Consider the following 19,756-nt stretch of genomic DNA (forward strand, 5'->3'; position numbering starts at 1 on the left):
TTTTTTTTTTACAAAAAGCTGTAGAGATATTTCAGTTACTTTATGTTTTTGTCTGCTGAGGTGATTACTTGCTGATGACCTTGGAAACCCTTCACTTGTTTGTTTGTTTTGTTTTCAGTTTAAAAAACATCGGCTTTCAGTTGTACATACCAATACATATGCAAAATCGGTGGTGAACATGGCGGATTTGGTAAGTATCGACTCTACTTAGTATTGCCATAGAGGGATTTCTTCTCCTGATTGCTAATAGAATGGATAATATGGTTCATATATTTTCGGTGCTCTGAATTGCCCTTCAGGCAAGGTGTCCTCTATGTCCCTAGTAACCTTGCAGTGGACTTCCTTGATTTTGATCCCTGGCTGGGAAGAGGATAAAAGGCGGTGGTCAGAGTTACCCATGGATTTACGCTTGAAATTCTTCTTATATTTTTCACATTGAAAAATAAAAAGTTGAGTCCTAGCCCTTAACAAAGATACAGAGAAACAGTACAGCAGTTATGCTATTTTCAAGAGAGTGCCTAGGTCTCTGGGAATAATGCACTAAGTAATCCTACTGTGTTCACTTTCTGAATCTTTTCTTGACAAGGCAGTGTGAGTTTAATTGGGGCCAGTTAGGTTGCATAGAACTTATATCCTTGGGGTGTTTTTGTTGTTCCTTTCTTTGCTTGGAAAACCCAAGAATGCATAAATTCTTTTTCCAGGGTGCCAGAAAATAGACTCAGGGTGTCTTGAATAAGGGTGCAAATATTTGTCAAAAAGTGATCTTTTGTTTCTAACTAGTGTTCTGTTCTTTGGAAATTAGTTGGTAAACAATTTGATTCTCTGTTACTCAAGGAAAATGCATAGGAATTAGAAAAAATAATTATCTCCCTCAAAGACAGTAGAGTTGTTTACATTTAACTAAAATGCAAGGGTTTTAATAAAAGATTTATAGTCCTGTTCATAAATCATTTGATTTTACTGCATGTATATAGCTGGTGTGTTCACTTTGTTAATATACTAGATCTATAAGGACCAACTGAAGACAAGGATAGTATTGGTTGCCATGGAAACCTGGGCAGCTGACAACAAGTTTGCCATATCTGAAAATCCATTGATCACCCTACGTGAGTTTATGAAATACAGGAGGGATTTTATCAAAGAGAAAAGTGATGCAGTTCACCTTTTTTCGTACGTAACTTATGATTTATTACTTTTTTTGGTTCCATGTTGAATGTTCTATTACTTGTGACTGAGATATATCCTTTCTGCTGTATAGTGCAGTTAGAATTTGACATGGCAGATACATTTGGAAGAAGTTTTAAAGTATAGATTGTTTGAAATTGTCATGAAAGTGTAAGAAGTTTAATTTTGAATTATTTTATTACTGAATATATATTTGTATTTAATTTTTAAGATATTTTAATCAGTATTTATTGAGTAAAAGTACTGGTAATATTATAAAGAATATTCTTAACAGATTAATTATATTCTTTTAAGTTTCTTTCTTTTAAATGTTAATGTTACCTTTGTTTTGGTTCCAAGGGGAGACATTAGTATTTCTGGAGTTTATTTTTAATTTCTTCTCACTGTTTCAGTTTTTGGGGGGTAAAATGCATATGTGATATAATAGCAAATTATATATTATAGCATATAAAAAACCTGTTATCAAAAGAACTATTGAAGGAAGTTTAAATGGAAGTCAAAGAGTGTATTTTGAGATAACTTTTAAGTTTTATACAATTTCAAATTTACAGAAAAGTTATAAGGATACTACAAGGAAATATCTTATGTTCTTTACCCAGATTCATCAATTATTTACGTTTGGCCCCATTTGTGTATGATTTTCTTCCTTCTGTCCTTCTGTGCCTTTTTCCCTCCCTTCCTTCTTTTTTTCGCTTTCATTTATTTTTCTATCTATCAATTTTTTTTTCCTGGAACCATTTGAGAGGAAGTTGGAGATACTCACATACTGGGCCTCACTACTAAATACATATATATTCCCTAAAAATAAAGACATTCTCTTATATCACCAGAGTAAATTACTAAAACTAGAAAATTAAATGGGAGCACAAGACTTTTAAGTAACCCATAGTCTATATTCAGATTTCTTCAGTTATCTGAATAATGTCTTTGATAGCTAATTCCCTCCCCCCATTCAGACCCAACCCGGGGTCATGCATTGCATCTAATTGTCCTGTCTTTTTAGTCTCCTTTAATTTGGGAGATCTCCTCAGCCTTTCTTTGTATATTTTGGGCTTAACATTTTTGAAGAGTGTAGGTCAGTTATTTTATAGAATGTTCCTCCTTGTGGGATTATCTGATGTTTTTTCATTAAGAGATTCAAGTTATGTATTTTGGTCAGAAATAAACACAGAAGTGATTTTTGTATCCTCAGAATACCTCATATTAGTAAGTTTTTAAAATAAGTATGGTCCTGTTTAAGATATTATTGCTCATGTGGGGAAACATCCCTCAGACTTTTTTCTTTGGCTATGTGTGTAAACCATATTCACATTCCTCACTTACTCAGGTATGTGTAGTATAGAAATGCATTTCGTTGAGAAAATAAGTGTGGTAAATTAATAATGAGAGGTGCAATGATATTTGAACTGCGAAGAGTAAGCATTTTCCATTTCCTTTTCTAAAAGGGGAAGTCAATTTGAGAGTAGCCGGAGCGGGGCAGCTTATATTGGTGGGATTTGCTCGTTGCTGAAAGGAGGAGGCGTGAATGAAGTAGGTGTGAACATCTGTACAATACAAAGTGGTATGATGGCTGAAAATGTTTTCCTAATATTTAAGAGATCATTTCTCATATTCCACATTCTCTAGATGTTAGGTTGTTTTATTAACAACCAAAATGATCAGAGGACAAAGAATAGGAAAATAATGGAAGATCATATTTGATAATTCTGTTCATGTTCTCCTTAGAATAATCTGCAAATTTAGCTATTTACAGATTATATAGATAAAATGTTTTACTTTTACCTTTATTGAAAATAAAACCCTGTTTATTACGTTGGCTGATTTTCTGGAGAATTGAGTAATTCTCTGAAGCATTGGCTTCCTACCTAACAACCCAGTTGGAAATTTTCTTCCTTCTTCATTATTTGGTAAATTTTTAGAGAAAAAAATAGATTAGGTTTTCCAAAGAAAACTTTCTTTTGGATATACCCTTAGGGCACTAAATCTGATGGAAGTGATCTACAAGAAAAATATTAAATTGACATAATGAAAAAAAAATCTTTTATTGGTCTTTTCAAGTTTCTTTTGCCCACAGATCATTACCACTTCCTTTTACCCATACCATTTGTTTTCTGAAGTCACACTCTGTTTAATCTGGGGAAATTTCAGGAGTGAACTGGATGGATACACAAAGATAAACAAGTTCCAAATAATTTACACCTTTATTTTTATTATTACCTAAAAGACTGATTTAGTATATACAAGTATTAAGTTTTTCAGAAATGTCACTGGTGAAATTTGGACTCACAATTAGACTTAAGTTTCAAAACCCAAAAGTTGGTGATTCTCTGGCTTCTAGGCTTCCCTATAAGACTTTATCAAATGTGGATTTATTTCTTACAGCTTTTTCCCAAATGCTCCATAGTTCAGCTTTAGCTACTGGTTTAACCTCTGCTAAATAAGATGCTTAGAACTTACATATTTCCAATTATATTATGACATCTTTCTCTGGCCCATCTTAAATAAAACATAATTTGTATTTACATGTATTTTGTTTTTGTTTTTCAGTTTGGGAAAACTGATTTAATGGCAGTTACACTTGCTCAGTCATTAGCCCATAATATTGGTATTATCTCAGACAAAAGAAAGTTAGCAAGTGGTAAGTTCACCCTTGTGGTTTAGTTGTATTTAAAATAGACTATTTATAAATATTTTAGAGAATGAGATTTTGAATTCAGTTGTTTGATAAAAAGAGTTTGGGTAACAGTCTAAGATAAACAGCCAGGGCATATAACATTTTTGTCAAAAGTAATACAAGGTAATATTTATATTGCAGATGAAAATTTTTCCATGTGTAATAAACATTTAAAGCTGTGTGATAATAAATTTATTGTTGAATTTCACCTAAAAATTGAGCTCAGTTTGCTAATTTCAAATGGTCTAGTAGAGAATCTTAGGCATATAGGTTTAAGGCATACTTCTATTATGGTTTATTTAAAACGTCTCTTAGTATGGCCACAGACATAGAACTTGTCTGCCAGGATCAGACCTCGTAAAGGGCTTAGTAAAATACAGATCTAGTAAAATACACTAGGATTACTATCAGGGAAGAATATGTTTTTTCAAGTAGGTAAAATTAATTTATCAGGAATGGTCAAATATTATGTATTTGGAGTGAATTGATTAGAACCTTATTTATTGTATTAATAATAAATATAAATGAGACTGTTTCTGTTAATAATAACTATTACCACTTATGAGGTACCCTTTATAAGACATAACCGAATGCCACTATTATCTACATCTAGATACTGGTTTAATCCTCAAGATAATCCTGCACCATACCAATTATCAGCCCCATTTTACAGAATAATGTGACTGGATGTCAAAAGGGTAATGTCTTCAAGATGACACATAAATTAAGTGGCAAGCCCAGGTTTTGAACCCAGGTGTTTTAAGCCTTTCTGCTTAACTAGTATGCTATACTACCTTCTGCCAGCAGCTTTGGTGCAGAGGTTTTAAAACTGGACAAGAAATGTAGGAATTCCCATAAGGAACTGTGAAACCAGAATCCCATAGTGATGCTGTTTCATTGGTATGGGATTGTTAAACCATTTTCTTAAAATTTTTTTAAAAAAGAATTACTTTTTGAGATAGAGCAGGCAGGGGAGGGGCAGAGAGAGAGGGAGACACAGAATCTGAAGCAGGCTCCAGGCTCTGAGCTGTCGGCACAGAGCCAAAGTGGGACTTGAACTCACGAGCTGTAAGATCATGACCTGAGTCAAAGTTAGACCCTTAACCACCTGAGCCACCCAGGGGCCCCTGGAATTGTTAAGCCATTTTGAAGCAAATATCAAGATTTTATTGTTATAAAAATTATATAATCTTGATATGATCAGAGTAGATTTTTGTTGTTATACTTGCATAGAAAACTTCAAATATAAGGAAAATTAGAAAACAGGTATTACTTTTTAAAAGGTATTTAAGGAATAAAGTGAAAATATACTTTTTAAAAACAGGCTACTCTAAAGCACCTTTTTTCACTTTATAACAAAGCATGTGTATTCATTTTCTCTTAGGTGAGTGTAAATGTGAGGACACGTGGTCTGGATGCATAATGGGAGACACTGGGTGAGCCACCTCTCTTGGAAAATAACTCGCTTTCCCTTTCCTGCTGTGCTGTTGTCTTCTTAGGAATATGATACTAAATAACTTAGTGCGCGCAACCTCACCAAAGACTTTAAAAAGAAAATCGGAAGTAGATTTTCTCAATGGCTCTGTATTATAAAGTATTTTCACAAAATAGTTTCTTATTTATGAAAACAGTTGACGTCAGTTAAGATAGTAGTCCAAAGACTTTTGTAGGCTTCAATCTAGGCTAGAAATGTAAGAATTGAGGAACAGGTGTGTTCTTCGTGGCTTACCTACTAATTTTCTTTTGTCTCTTCAATTCTAATTAAATGGGTTGTAAACAGTAATGTGCTAGTAAGCTGATATTCAAAGTCAAAAACAAGAAAAGAGACTGGATTTGTAGCTTTCTCAGATTTTTGTGGTGTAAATACTCCTACAATTGCTGATTTCAGGCTACCAATAGTATGTCACCGAGCAAGGAGTAGGGAAGAGATGTGTACACTTTGCTGTCCTGAGAAAGGTTTTCATTTCTAAACCCTTCACACACTATCAGATGCCAGTCTTCTATTTATTTTTCCTAAATAAATTGTACAACCATTCTTTTCATGTCAAGCTCATCACTACTTCTTTAAACTCTTATCATCTTGAGCTCTTAGCTCTTATTATTTTAATAGCATTCCAGATACTCAGGCAACTTTCAGCCTTCCTTTCTCCCCTTCTGAACTCCATTTCCATCATTACTGAAAAGGTATAAAGCATAGAGGAGTAAACACTTGTATACCATCACCCAGCCTAAACAAACAAACAAAACACCACCTACATAGTTAAATATTCCTTGTGTTCTCTCTTATTGGTCCCCAGCCCCAACCAAAGTAACGTCTGTCTTGAATTTGATTCGTATCATTCACAAGCACCTTTCACAGTTTATATGTGTGTGTGTTGAAGTAATACATAGCATTGCTTTGCAACTTTTAGTTTATATGAAAGGGGTCATATTATATGTAGTCTTCTGTGACTTGCTTTTCTTTGATCTTTATGTTTGTAAGATTTATCTATGCTGATAATATATAGCCCTAGTTCACTGAAAATATACAGCACAAATTTCTCTTTCCTCTTCATGTGTGTGAATCATTTTCCTGCTTAGAACTTTTGTGAGTCTCTATTGTCTGAAGAATAAGATTTGGATTTCTTCCTCCAGTACTTAGATATGCATAATCTTTCTTCATCATCACTTATAACCTCATTTTCCACTGCTGTTCATGGTTGTCAGTTTGTTTATTGCCATAATTATACAGGGGTTTCCAGCTTTTTTTTTTAAATTTTCTAACGATAATCCTCCATTGATTTTAAGCTTCTTAAAAATTTGCTCACCATTAATGTAATTTCCAGCTTCTTTTGATTCCTTTAGTATATTGTCTTCATCTGGAATTCTCATTTTTCTCTAACCACACTTCTAGTCATTTTAGATTTATTGTAATTTTAACTCCTGTGTTGTAATTTAATTCCATATATCCTTATACTCACCAATTAGTTGTGACTTGTTGAAGATTACGTAGATATTTTTGTTTGACCTCACACCATCATCTCTTGACACACTTGGTTTTCAATAACTATTCATTGGTATTTGAATTTTGAACTCTCAAGAAATGTATGACAAGGAAAATAAATGATTGAGGGAATGTGTATGCAAACAGGTATTAAAATATTTTTCAAAATACCTTTGGATTTTCTGTTTAGTAATAAAAGGAAATGATAAAACTCCTTATCCATAGCTGTAATTTTCCAACAATTACTAAATTGAAAGCTAGAGGTTCTTATCTTTTAAAAGCTATTTAGTATGTTATATTTGATTATTCTGCTTAATTACTAGAAACAAAATTTTATAGACAATCTACTTAGACTAAGCATAATGTGTAGCAAGATCAAATGGCGACATTCAGAAATATATATATAGCTCTTTGCATTGAACTCCTCTTACATCAAATAGATGTGTGCAAGAGAAAAGCTTCTAACGTAAGACATTGTCTAGCACAATGCTATATAAAATTAGAGCTGTTTCAAACATCACCTAACAGTACTAATTATGGACATGTATTTCTGATGGGTACTTTCCCTCTCATTTCTCTTTCTGAAGTTTCTGTGTACTCCTAAATGTTGGAAAGCATGTTGAAATGACCACCAGTCCTATTTAAAGATATAAAAATTAAATTTTAAGAAAGCATTTACTATAATAGATACATTATCCTGCAAATAGATAGATATAGTTGCCCTTCAAAATAAATATAGTAGCCTGCAAAAAAAGAAGTTTCCGAGAAGAGCCTAGGGAGATTTTGGCTTTCAGGTATTTGAAGAGCCATGGCATGGTAGAGGAGTTAGTTTTATTTGACACAGGTAATCACACAAAACTGTGTGTGACAGTTATAGGAAGTCAGACTTGGCACGGTGAAGGTAAGAGAAATCCACAAATTCCAACTCTTCATATGTAGAAAGAACGTTCCTATAAGGTGGTGAGTTTCCTGTCACTGCTAAGAGCAGACTAAACCCCCAGGTGAGCAGTGGGCAGGAGGCTGGGCCAGGCTGAGGCCCCAGAGGGCTCTGTTGCAGGGTAGAGGCTGAACTAGAGTTGGACTCCAACACTAGGGGTCCAACACTAAGAATTAGTCACTTTTTTCTTTCCCAGTAGGGAGCTATATCAAGTTTCGGCCAGTAGAGTGAAGAGGGAACTTAAATCCTGTTTAAATCCCATAACTCAGACAGATATACGTAGGATGGATTAGAGGGGCAGATGATAAAAACTTTGGCTAGGGTGTAGGCAATGGAAGGAAAAAAGTAAGTAATATGTGTAACAAACTTCTTAAATAAAGCATAAAGTTCATGACCTATTAGGAAGATGAAGTGAAGGAAATAAAATAATTCAGATAACATAAACCCAGGATACCTTTATTTGGCATGAAACACTTGACAAATTAGTTTAGGGTAAATAATCATTGTAAATTCCATTAATTGATTCACAAAGCATTAACCTTTGTGGTAGAAAGAAGTAGGGATATAAGTGGACATCGTACTTGCAGGCTGGTGGGAGAGACTTTATAAAAACTATCCATTATTCTTTTAATTATGTTTCACTTTTATAAAAGTTCAATGTTAGGGGTGCCTGGGTGCCTCAGTTGGTTAAGCGTCCAACTTTGGCTCAGGTCATGATCTTGCGGTTCGTGAGTTTGAGCCCTGCGTCGGGGCTCTGTGCTAAAAGCTCAGAGCCTGGACCCTGCTTCAGATTCTGTGTTTCCCTCTCTCTCTCTGCCCCTCCCCGGCTTGCACCCTGTCTCTTCCTCTTAAAAATAAATAAACATGATGGGGCGCCTGGGTGGCTCAGTTGGTTGAGCGGCCGACTTCAGCTCAGGTCACGATCTCGCAGCCCGTGAGTTCGAGCCCCGCGTCGGGCTCTGTGCTGACAGCTCAGAGCCTGGAGCCTGTTTCAGATTCTGTGTCTCCCCTCTCTGACCCTCCCCTGTTCATGCTCTGTCTCTCCCTGTCTCAAAAATAAATAAAACATTAAAAAAAATTAAAAAAAAATAAATAAACATGAAAAAAAGTTCAATTAAAACAATTTTTGAAAAATAGAAAATTAAATATTAATTGCTACTTGTCTCATTATTTGGTAATAGCCATGGTTAATGTGAAAATACTGCTAATTAGTATTTTTTTCTCTTTCCATGTTTATTCTTGCTTTATAAAATTTGGATCTTGCATATGTCATTGTTTATTAATTTTTTACGTAACATATTATATAGTCAGCATTTTTCTGAGTAGTGTTTGACACCATGATTATTAATAACTACATGGTATTCTATTTTATTAATATATCACAGTCTAGTTAACAGTTTCTTATTTCTATACATTTAGGTGATTTTCATAGTGCTGGCTATTACAACTTGTGTAATAAATAAATTGTGTAACTTCCAGTGGGAAGTTCCTCTGTTCCAACATCTTTGTACACATAGCTAGTTATTTCCTCAAGAAGAATTTCTTAAAGCAGAATTATCAGATTTAAGGATATTTCTCATTTTGAAGGTTCTTAATATATATTGCCATTGTTCTCTAGCCACATTTCCTTTTCTACTGATCTTTTATTACTTTTTTTTGGTATACCTTTCTTTATATATATATTTTTATATATATATATAAATATATATATTAATATATATATAAATATAAATATATATATATAGACATAAACTTAAGGAAAGTTTCAAAAGAAACTTCTTAGAATCTTAAGGTGCTAACTTGGTGCCCCATCACCCCCAAGCACCTCAGTGTGCATTCCCTACAGACCAGCTCCTCCTACAGAACCACAGTGCAACCAAGGAAATCATCTGATTCCTAGCCCTCATTCAAGATTAGCCCTCTATTTCAAAAATGCCCCTTTAACAGAAGATTCAGAATCAAGCATCGTGTTTAGTTTTATGTCTCTTAGTGTCCTTCATTCTGGAGCAGTTCTTTGGTTTTTCTTTGACTTTCATGACTTTGACACATTCATAGATTATAAATCAGTTACTTTGTAAGATGTTGTGCAGTTTGGGATCCAGCCAGGTTTTAATATTTAAGAAAGACTCATTATGAAATAAAGTATTCCTATCTCTCTTTGATTGAAAATACAGGTATGTGTTTTTTCCTTTACGTGTGTATGCTAACAATGAATAACCCATAGTCACGATTACTTACCTGATGAATAATTTAGAAATGTATTGGTGGAATGAAAGTCTTATGGATTTAATACAAATTTTGTACGTAAGTGGAATTTATTCTTTCATCTTTAAGAATAATGTTGCAGTTCTAACAATGTTCAAATTTAAGACTAACATACAGATAAGGGACTAAAATTGTACCCAATTATTGCTTTTCTTCTGTCTTCTAGGTATTACCTTCCTAAAAAATTCACTCAGTGTAATATTGAAGAGTATCATGACTTTCTGAATAGTGGGGGTGGTGCCTGCCTTTTCAACAAACCTTCCAAGGTAATAAGTGTGATCAGAGTTATTAGTTAATAATCTTTAATAATAATCAGTTGTTATATTATATATATTATAATCTATTACAAGCACAAGTTTTTAGCCATTGGGTCTTACAGAAGAAGGCTTTCTAACTTGGCTTATATGTACATATACTAGATACGTGAAATATCTGCATTTTATTTTATTTTTTTAAATGTTTATTTATTTATTTTGGAGAGAGAGGTGGAGGGGAATACAAGCCAGGGAGGGGCAGAGAGAGAGAGGGAGACAGAATCCGAAGAAGGCTTCAAGCTGTCACTGCAGAGCCTAACACAGGGCTTGAACTCACGAACTGTGAGATTATGACCTGAGCCGAAGGTGGACGCTTAACCAACTGAGCCACCCAGGAGCCCTAAAATACCTGCTTTTATTTCATTTTATTAATGTTTTTTCATCTTTGAGAGAGAGAGAGAGAGAGAGAGAGCACAAGTGGAGGAGGAGCAGAGAGAGGGACACAGAATCCAAAGCAGGCTCCAGGCACTGAGCTGTCAGCATAGAGCCCCATGTGGGGCTTGAACCCATGAATGCGAGATCATGATCTGAGCAGAAGTCAGATGCTTAATTGACTGAGCCACCCAGACGCCCCTAAAATGTCTGCATTTTAAAGTCAGCCTTAATTTTGGGCATTTGGGGCTCTTCTGATAGGAATAGAAAGCAGGTAGAAAGACTGTGTTACTTCTGAAAAATAATTAGCTTACAAAGATGGTGTCATTTGCCTTCTTTCTCATGTTCTTGGATCCTTGTTTGTTGGATATGTAATCACAACTCATACTGATAGCAAGGAGGGCATTGCTTCCCACATTACTCCCCACCACTGCCTTTCAGAATGAGCAGTATGATTAAAATTACCATTACTTCTCAGTATAAAAACCAAGGCTGCTTACAGCAGAAAAGGAGAAAGTCTTTGTGTACTTAGACTTTGTCAGAGGCTTTTCCAACATGCAGGGCATCTTCTGGTTACTGACTTGAAAGCAGTAATTTCCTCATGCATTTGGAAAACTGCATGCAGTAGAAAGCTTTGTCCTTGTTAATTATGTGAACCATTCCGTGCTTCTGTGTGCCATAGCAATGAGTGGCATTGCCTTTATAATCATTTTTCCTGGTTTCATTCTCTCTCTGTTCCAGTGAAATTTAGGAAGAGTATCATATTGCCTTGAAAAGCAACTTGATAATTGTGAGACTTGTTGCAAAACTTCAGAAGGGATATTTGATCTAAATCCCTGCTGCTATAAATGAAAAACAATTCAAGCCTCTTTACCAAAATAACTGATTATTCTGAACTCAGAGTAAAAGAATAAGTGTGTTTTTCACCTTAATAAGTTTTAGTTTGGCTTTTAAAGCTGTCTGATTTGTTATGATCCCTTTCAACTGAAAATAGAATCTAAAGATGTTTTGATTATTTTGTAGGAGAGAAGAGAATATTTGAAATCAGGTGGGGGTTTTGTTGTTGTTATTGCTGCTTTTTTTATTCTGTTTTTCCCCCCTCTAATTAGTTAAGAAAGTGTATGTGTGGGTGTATGTCTGTGATAGGTGTGTGTTCCAGCCCATTCTATAACACATAAACTTTGATGAACTTCTGAATAAGTAATATGTAAGTGGAACATAGCAGCTACTTACTAATTTTAACTATCACCATAAGGTAAGTTATGCTCAAAAGATAATGTAATCGATACAGAGTTAAAAGATAAAATGGCCTTAAAATATACTCTTGTACAGGCCAAAAGTTGCTTCCATCTCTGGGGCAAATTATTATTACTGTTATCTGTAAAACTATGTTAATAGGAGGAGTTCTATTTAATATTAAATAAATCAGTGGATTTATTAATTTTTGTGATGTTTTCCTACTTGTCTATGAAATAACTCTCTATTTCACAAGGAGTTATAGTTAGTAGGCCTTCACAGATAATTGAACTTGATTCTCACAATAATTTGTGATGTAGATGGGCAGCTAATATTATTATTATTCTTGCTTGAAATATTAAGGCATCTATGTGCTCAGAGATGACAAGCCATTTGCCCAAGATAAGTAGCTGAGCCAAGATTTGAACAGACTTTCTGTCCCCAAATCTCTTGCTTCCTCTTTGAAATGAAATTTTCAAGGGTCAATGGCTAGATCATCTTTATTTTGGTGGAATTTACTAGACTTGATATGTATGTTACTTATGTAAATATAATTAAATCTGAAATGGAAACAGAAGTAGACACTTTTGTTCTAAAGCTCCCAGTTTTAAAATTCTAAAGTTGAGCTTTCAAGTTTGGGAAAATAAAAATATACTTTCAAATGACTGATAAGTATGCCGCATGCGTAGGTGTGGCACTTATGGTCCCTCATAAGGTCTTTGATCTTGATTTATCTAATTTGTAGTTGTCTTTTTGGTTTCATCCTGCAGCTGCTCGATCCTCCTGAATGTGGCAATGGCTTCATCGAAACTGGAGAGGAGTGTGACTGTGGGACCCCTGCAGTAAGTCTCTGGGTGTTTTGATGTTTTTTTTTTTTTTTTAGGTTATTCAGAGTTATTCCACACACTGAGACATACAGAGCTGGTGTTATGTCTGGAAATTTCATAGGATATATGGAAGAAAGATTATTATTGGGGGGGGTCTATATACTTTTCTTTAAAAAATATTCTGCTACTTTCAGGAAAATGACATGATTTCCTGATGTTTTGCAAATGTTTATATTCCTTAGGAATGTGTCCTTGAAGGAGCAGAGTGTTGTAAGAAATGCACCTTGACTCAAGACTCTCAATGCAGCGATGGTCTTTGTTGTAAGAAATGCAAGGTAAATAAATGTTGAGCAATGACTAATTGACAAAAAAAGAGGATATATTTGATTTAATCGTTAAGACTGGGTAAATATAATGTAATAACAATAGTAGTGTCTAAGATATATTGAGTGACTAAGTGCGAGTGTGCCTGCGGTCTTGTACCACGTAAGTCACAGAGCTGGGTCCTGAACCTTGTTAATCTCCTCAGTTTGTCTTTTTATTACTGCCTCCCTCAGAAATATGCACATTGTATGAAGCCAGGTGTTCCTAACCTTTGAATTGTGTTTTTCCTTTCTTTGTAAAGCCAAGTGGCTATTCAGTAGATTCTTTTTCCTTGCCACTCTGCTTGGTATATTTCTTGCATTAGCAGTTGAGAGATCGGAAACTGTAGTTTTAGACATGATAACACTTCACATGAGAGTTTAGAATGCATCTTTATTCACATTATCTGTTTTCATCCTCCCAATGGCATCCTATACCTCTCTCCAAATATTTAAGCCTTAACATCAGGACGAAAAGTTATTTGAGGCTTATCTTTTTCAAATAAATCTATTTCTCTTTTTCTCTTCTCATATAAAATCTGGTACAATATTCTACATTATCTCTGAGGTTTGGTATACATCTTCGTATGTATTTTTTTTTTTTTTTTTTTAGCAGAGAGAGCCTGAGCAGGAGAGGAGCTGAGAGAGAGAGAGAGAGAGAGAGAGAGAGAGAGAATCTTAAGCAGGCTCCCTGCTCAGTGTGGAGCCCAATATGGGGTTCCATCCCATGACTCTAGGATCATAATCTGAGCCACAATCAAAAGTCAGACACTCAACTGACTGAGCCACCTACGTGCCCCTAGTACTTACCGAGTAACTGCTACAGGTTCTTAGTAAATATTTGTTGAATGAAGAATAAATATGTGCAACACTCTCTTATTGATTATATGCTGATTGACTAATGTTAGTCTAATGAGTTAAGGGAGAGTAGGATATGAACCTATCATACTAAGTATCTACTGTGTGCCGGGGATTGTGGTAAACACTTTTATGTTATATCATCATGAATCTGGATTTCTCAACCCTGGCACTATTGACATTTTTGGCTGGATAATTTTTTCTTTTGTTTTGAGGGTGTGTCTTGTGTACTGTAAGTTATTTAGCAACATCCCTGACTTCTGCCCATTAGATCCAAGCACCACCCCTCCCAGCCGTGACAACCAAAAATATTTCCAGACATTGCCAAATGTCCCTTTGGGGGTAAGATCATTGCTGCTTGAGACTGCTGTCGTAGATAATGCTCACAACCACACTTTTGGGAAAGGCATTATTATCCTTATTTTTCCAGTTGAGCAATCCTGGTCTCAAGGAAGTGATATAACCTGCATATGCTCATTCAGCTATTAAGGAATAAATGTGAAGTTACATCCCAGATCTGCTGGCAGCATTTGTGTTGTTTCCACTTTATCACTATGTCTCTGGCAGCTTTTTAAGACAAGCAAAGCACTGGCAGAGATCTCTGAAAGCACTTTCTAAAAAAGGAATATAAAATCAGATATGAAACAGACATTTTTAAATTTGGGCTGCATCAACTATATAATCTGTCAGCTTCTCCAACTGCCATAACAATGGGTCCCCCATCATTCATTTTAATCTTCGATGTTTTAAGTCTGCCCATTTATAAAATGCCATTTTTATTTTTAAGTATAGAATTAGGCTCTTTGTGATATGAATATTTCAAGGAACAAATATAAAATAATAGAATCATAATATGTACAATAAAATGTCAGGATTAACTATCCCCCAAAGTAAGCTACAGTTATACCAGTCAAGTAAGAGCTTTTTGCCACTCTCTCTATCCTGCACCTCCGGCTCTTACTCCCACCCTACCCTCCTGGAGGAGCCAGAGGCAGGATAGTGAATGGAGGAGGGAGAACAGAAAAACAGGATGAGAAATCCTGTGTATCTCTGTTTTCCCTGTATGTATTTATGCTAAAGTATCTGTAAGTCAGAGTTGGCAAACATTTTAGGTAAAGGGTCAAGTAGTAAATAGTTAAGGCTTTGTGGGTCATAAGCTCTCTGTCTCAGTTACTCAACTCTACCTTTGAGAGCAGCCATCAAAAATACAGAAACAAGGGGCACCTAGGTGGCTCAGTCGATTAAGTGTCCAACTCTTGGGTTTGGCTTAGGTCATGATCTCACAGCTTCATGAGCTCGAGCCCATGTTGGGCTCTGTGCTGACAGCAGGGCACCTGATTAGGATTCTCTCCCTTCCTTTCTCTCTCTGCCCCTCCCCTGCTCACGCTGTCTCCTTCTCTCTCAAAATAAATAAATAAACTTTTAAAAAATTTTGTAAAAAAATACGGAACAAATCAGCATGGCTATGTTCCAATAAAACAGATGGACAGCCACTTTTTGTCCTCAAGCTATAATTTGCCAACCCCTGCTCTAAAACATTGCCCATTGACTTAGTATTTTTCTTTACTCAGTGGTAAGTTTCAAGAGGGCAGGGATTTGGGTCACTTTATCTACTGCATATCCCAGCACTTAGAGCAAACTGTCCTTCACTGGGCTTTCTTTCAGAAGTTTCTTGGCAGTTCTAGAACATTTACACTCTCATATAAACTCCATCTTAAATCTGCTTATATTTGTACCTGAGATGTTCTAAAATTGTGGCTTACTTACCTCAATCCCAAGAGATTGGAAGGATAAGAACCAGAGTATATGATTTTAAATTACTTGTTTATTTCCTTATTTTCATGGCCTATTTACTCCCACTAAAATGTGAGTTCCTTGCAAGCAGGATTCTTGTGCTTTTTTTTCCTCCACTGAATCCCCAGTGACTAGAAAGTGCCTGGCACATGTTAAGTGCCTAGTAAATACTTGGTAACTAAATGAATACAAGTTTTGTTTCGCTCTTCTAAGAAATACTGTTGAAATCCTGATTGGAGTGGGCTGTTCATATTCTAGGAACAATAGGAAACGCAAGTGCTTGGAGGTTTGTGAGCAAGGCAGAGAAAATGGAAGTTAGTGGGGGAGGGAGGGGCCCACATCGAGTGTGTGTTTGTGTGAGCAGACATAAAAGCATAGCATTTGTTAGCATTTTGGAGAGGGAAAGAGAATAGTATGGAAGAGGAGAGAAGGAAGATGATGACTTTGTGTGTCTGTTTTGTGAGGATAAAGACTCTAGCAATTTATAAATTCAGTGAGCTTAAAATTTTATTTGTAACCCCTATACTTATGAGAAATATTTGAGGTAGTTGAAAATAGAGAAAAGAAAAAGCAAAAACAAACAAACAAAGAGGAAAGACTCTTCCCATACACAGGTATACAAATAACAAGAACATTAGACAAGAATAAAAGACCAAGCCATAGATCTATATAAAAACGAGGCAGGAGATAAAGGACAGTATGGGAAGAAATTGCTTTGCCAGAAAATCTAACTTTTGCAATTCAGCCCGGAATGTAACATTCAGATTCTTGGCAGATAAGCCAAAGAAGAGTAATGTGACAAAGGTGCCAGTAAGAAATGAAGAGGAAAGTGTAAATCTAAAACCTTTTTGAGAGGGAGAATTAGTAGAACATGGACTGACTTGTCCTTCTGGGGAGAGGTACCATCAAGATGTACCCTATTTTAGTAGATGTTGTAAGACTTCTGTGTGATGAGTATGCAAATTCTTTCACACAAGAGAAACTCTCTCTGAAAACTTACTAAATGAACGTTTCATTCAGTAACTGTGGTCTTCAGACTACCATCTTAAAACAGCTTGAAATATTCTTATCCAAAAATATTCATGTTGCTTTTTTTTTTTTAAGACGATAGATACTGTGAGAGATTTTTTTTCTTCAACATTTTTACACATTGATTTTTGTTCATTTTAGTTTCAGCCTATGGGGACTGTGTGCCGAGAAGCAGTAAATGATTGCGATATTCGTGAAACGTGCTCAGGAAATTCCAGCCAGGTACTTTACAGAATCATTCCTCTAAACCTGATGGCAAAAAAGCAGGGGTAGCTTAAGTGCCCTGGCCCCCAGACAAAGTGTCAAGGGACACGATGTCTTTTCTACATCAGTTCTCATTCTCTCTTTATTTACTTCTGGGAATTTAAGTTTCCGTGATCAAAGCTTGAGCAGGTGTTCCGTGTAATTTTATCTTAATGTTTAACTAACCTAAGACTACATTCATACCTTAACTATTTTGGTTTTAAGGAGAGAGTAAAAGGCATTTGCTTTTTTGTCTAATTTTCAATTCAGCTGGTTGAGACAGGAGCCAGCCAAGGCACAGAGACCCACAGAGCACTGGGTTGTGAGAAGGGGTCTGTTCTATCTTTTGTTGATCTGAGACCACATGCAGCACTTCACCCATTAATACCTGCTCTTGAATTTAGTATCATGTAGTTGTAAATGGAGAAGATGCGGGAACTGATACACTTTGGTGAGAGTTCACAGATTTCACATGGTCCTTATATTTACAGTCTTCAGTTTGCATGGTAGTGTGGGACCATAAAAATGACCATGCAGGCTGAAGTCATGTAAAGTCATCTTAATCAATGGAAAAAATGAGAGTTGTTCTGTGATCTTTAAAAAATGTTGCCAGCCTACTAAAACCTCTCTTACTCTTGGTTTTAAGTGAATAAGGAAATGAAAAAATAGACCAGTATTTATTTAGCATGCTAAATTAAAACAAACATTGAGAATTAAAAGCTTTATTTTTGTTGTAAAATCCTTATCAGGAGTAGTTTGAGCTGTGCATGTCTTCTGTTCAGAAACCTTAAGATCCATAGTAAGCATCTTTTCTGTGCCTTGTTCAATGATCACACTCCCTTCTAAGTTTGGATCAGCTTTTGACATTTTATCCTTTGTACTTCCAATGTCATGAAATATCTCCAGGAGATGTGAAGATGTGAATGGGAAGGGGTTTTTTTGGCCAAACAGCAGTATCAGCATTCCTAGTTAGTGCTTTTTTTTTCTGTAAGTCAATTTACGTTTGATTGGAATTTCACTTCTAATGTCATCACTTTTCATTTCTTTTCTGCACTTTCATCTTTTTCTGGCCAGCTCCCTCTTACGATTGTCCAGTTTTATAAAATGTCACGTGCTATTACCCAGAGACAGAGAGGCAGCACAGCTACAACCTTTGTTGTCTGTGCATGAACTAAATGCATACAGGCAAGTACCAGTCCCTTGTGGACTGTGCGAGAAATGACAGGTTGGATCAATGACCACAATGGCAGCTGTCATATACCTAGTGACCACAGACTAACGAGCTAGCAGCAAAGTTTGTGCTTTATGCAGTTACTCACAGTCAATACGCTGTGGTAACTGAAGTTGGAACTGTGTCATTGGGGTACTGATGTCATTTAACAAAACCATGGTGACTGAAATTCATGTATATTGGAGCCATGAAAACAAGGACAGCCTACATCTTTTTCTTCTAGAGAAGAGGGATTCAATAGTGGTAAACCTGCATTAATCAATAAAAATGTTTTATTTTAAAGGTAGTCATCCTAAGAGACTAAAGATCTTTCATATGAAAGTATTTTCTTTTCTTACTATCTGATTAGCATTGTTTTTCTAAGTTAACACGTAGTGATGATGAGGATACAATTAATGATTGCCTCATATGTTCCTGGAGGGGGAGTATATTAAAGCAACTTCTTTGGAAATCCAATAAGTAGGAGTTTTAAAAAAAAAGAAGCCCAAATCCAAAGATGGCATATAAAGATCCTCTTGTTGAATTAGTTGTAAACAGCATAAACTGCTGTTTAATTATAAATGAGTATTTTATAAATTTATAATATTTTATAATTATAAATGAATAATGCAGTACGGTGGTTATATGGTTTGTTAGCACAATGCAATGTACTACAGCTATTAAAGAGATTCCCTACAAAAACACTTATTGTGACATGAGGAAATTCATGTGATGAAAAAATAAAGAGAAGAAGCTGAATATAAAATACTATCTATAACTTGATTACATACCTGTGTTTAAAAAAATCAAATTTTGGGGGCGCCTGGGTGGCTCAGTCGGTTAAGCATCTGACTCTTGATTTCGGCTTCGGTCATGATCTCACAATTCATGACTTCGAGCCCTGCGTTGAGCTCTGAGGTGACCTTGTGAAGCCTGTTTAGGATTTTCTGTCTCCCTCTTTCTTTCTGCCCCTGCCCCACTCTCACGAGCTGTCTCTCTCAAAAATAAAGAAAGAAAGAAAAAGAAAGTAAATAAAGAATAAAAAATAAAATTTTGTAGAAAAATGTAAAGAAAAAGATGTACCATAATATAAAAAATTGTGTCTGGGTGGTGGGAACATGAGACTTTTGTGTGTGTGTTTTTACTTTTTTTACATTTACTAACTTTTCTCAAGTGAGTGTGTAATTATTAAAGATAGAAAAAAATGTGTAATAAATTTAAAAATTACTCTTTATAGCCACACAGGAATGTTTTACAATTTTCTGCACTTGCTACAAGGGAAAACCGAGGCTATAAAATAACATGATTTTTCTAATGTGCGCTAGGTGGATTTCTGCTCAAGGAGCATTTTAAGAGTAAGGGCTGTGGTGCTTCTCATGGTAAAAAAGAGGAAACTAGCTATTGCTTCGTTTACGTTGGGATCCTCCTTGCTTTTGTTTTGCGCTCTCGTTTTTCTCGCTCTGAGGA

The 19,756-nt window shown here is 35.4% G+C and overlaps 1 protein-coding gene across 16 annotated transcripts in view; it reads left to right on the forward strand.

Annotated features, from left to right (window-relative positions):
- ADAM22 (ADAM metallopeptidase domain 22) overlaps window positions 1-19,756 on the forward strand; it is a 242,406-nt gene that overhangs the window by 174,039 nt on the left and 48,611 nt on the right. For all 16 annotated transcript variants that reach the window (XM_042917060.1, XM_042917181.1, XM_042917077.1 and 13 more), the window contains exons 10-18: window positions 119-190; window positions 1,004-1,170; window positions 2,631-2,715; window positions 3,733-3,823; window positions 5,244-5,295; window positions 10,211-10,310; window positions 12,737-12,808; window positions 13,036-13,128; window positions 16,978-17,058. In XM_042917060.1, the coding sequence (XP_042772994.1) occupies window positions 119-190; window positions 1,004-1,170; window positions 2,631-2,715; window positions 3,733-3,823; window positions 5,244-5,295; window positions 10,211-10,310; window positions 12,737-12,808; window positions 13,036-13,128; window positions 16,978-17,058 (813 nt within the window). The remainder of the gene's footprint in view (window positions 1-118; window positions 191-1,003; window positions 1,171-2,630; window positions 2,716-3,732; window positions 3,824-5,243; window positions 5,296-10,210; window positions 10,311-12,736; window positions 12,809-13,035; window positions 13,129-16,977; window positions 17,059-19,756) is intronic.

Source organism: Panthera leo, chromosome A2 (genome assembly GCF_018350215.1).
Source record: "Panthera leo isolate Ple1 chromosome A2, P.leo_Ple1_pat1.1, whole genome shotgun sequence".
Taxonomy (NCBI): Eukaryota; Metazoa; Chordata; class Mammalia; order Carnivora; family Felidae; genus Panthera; species Panthera leo.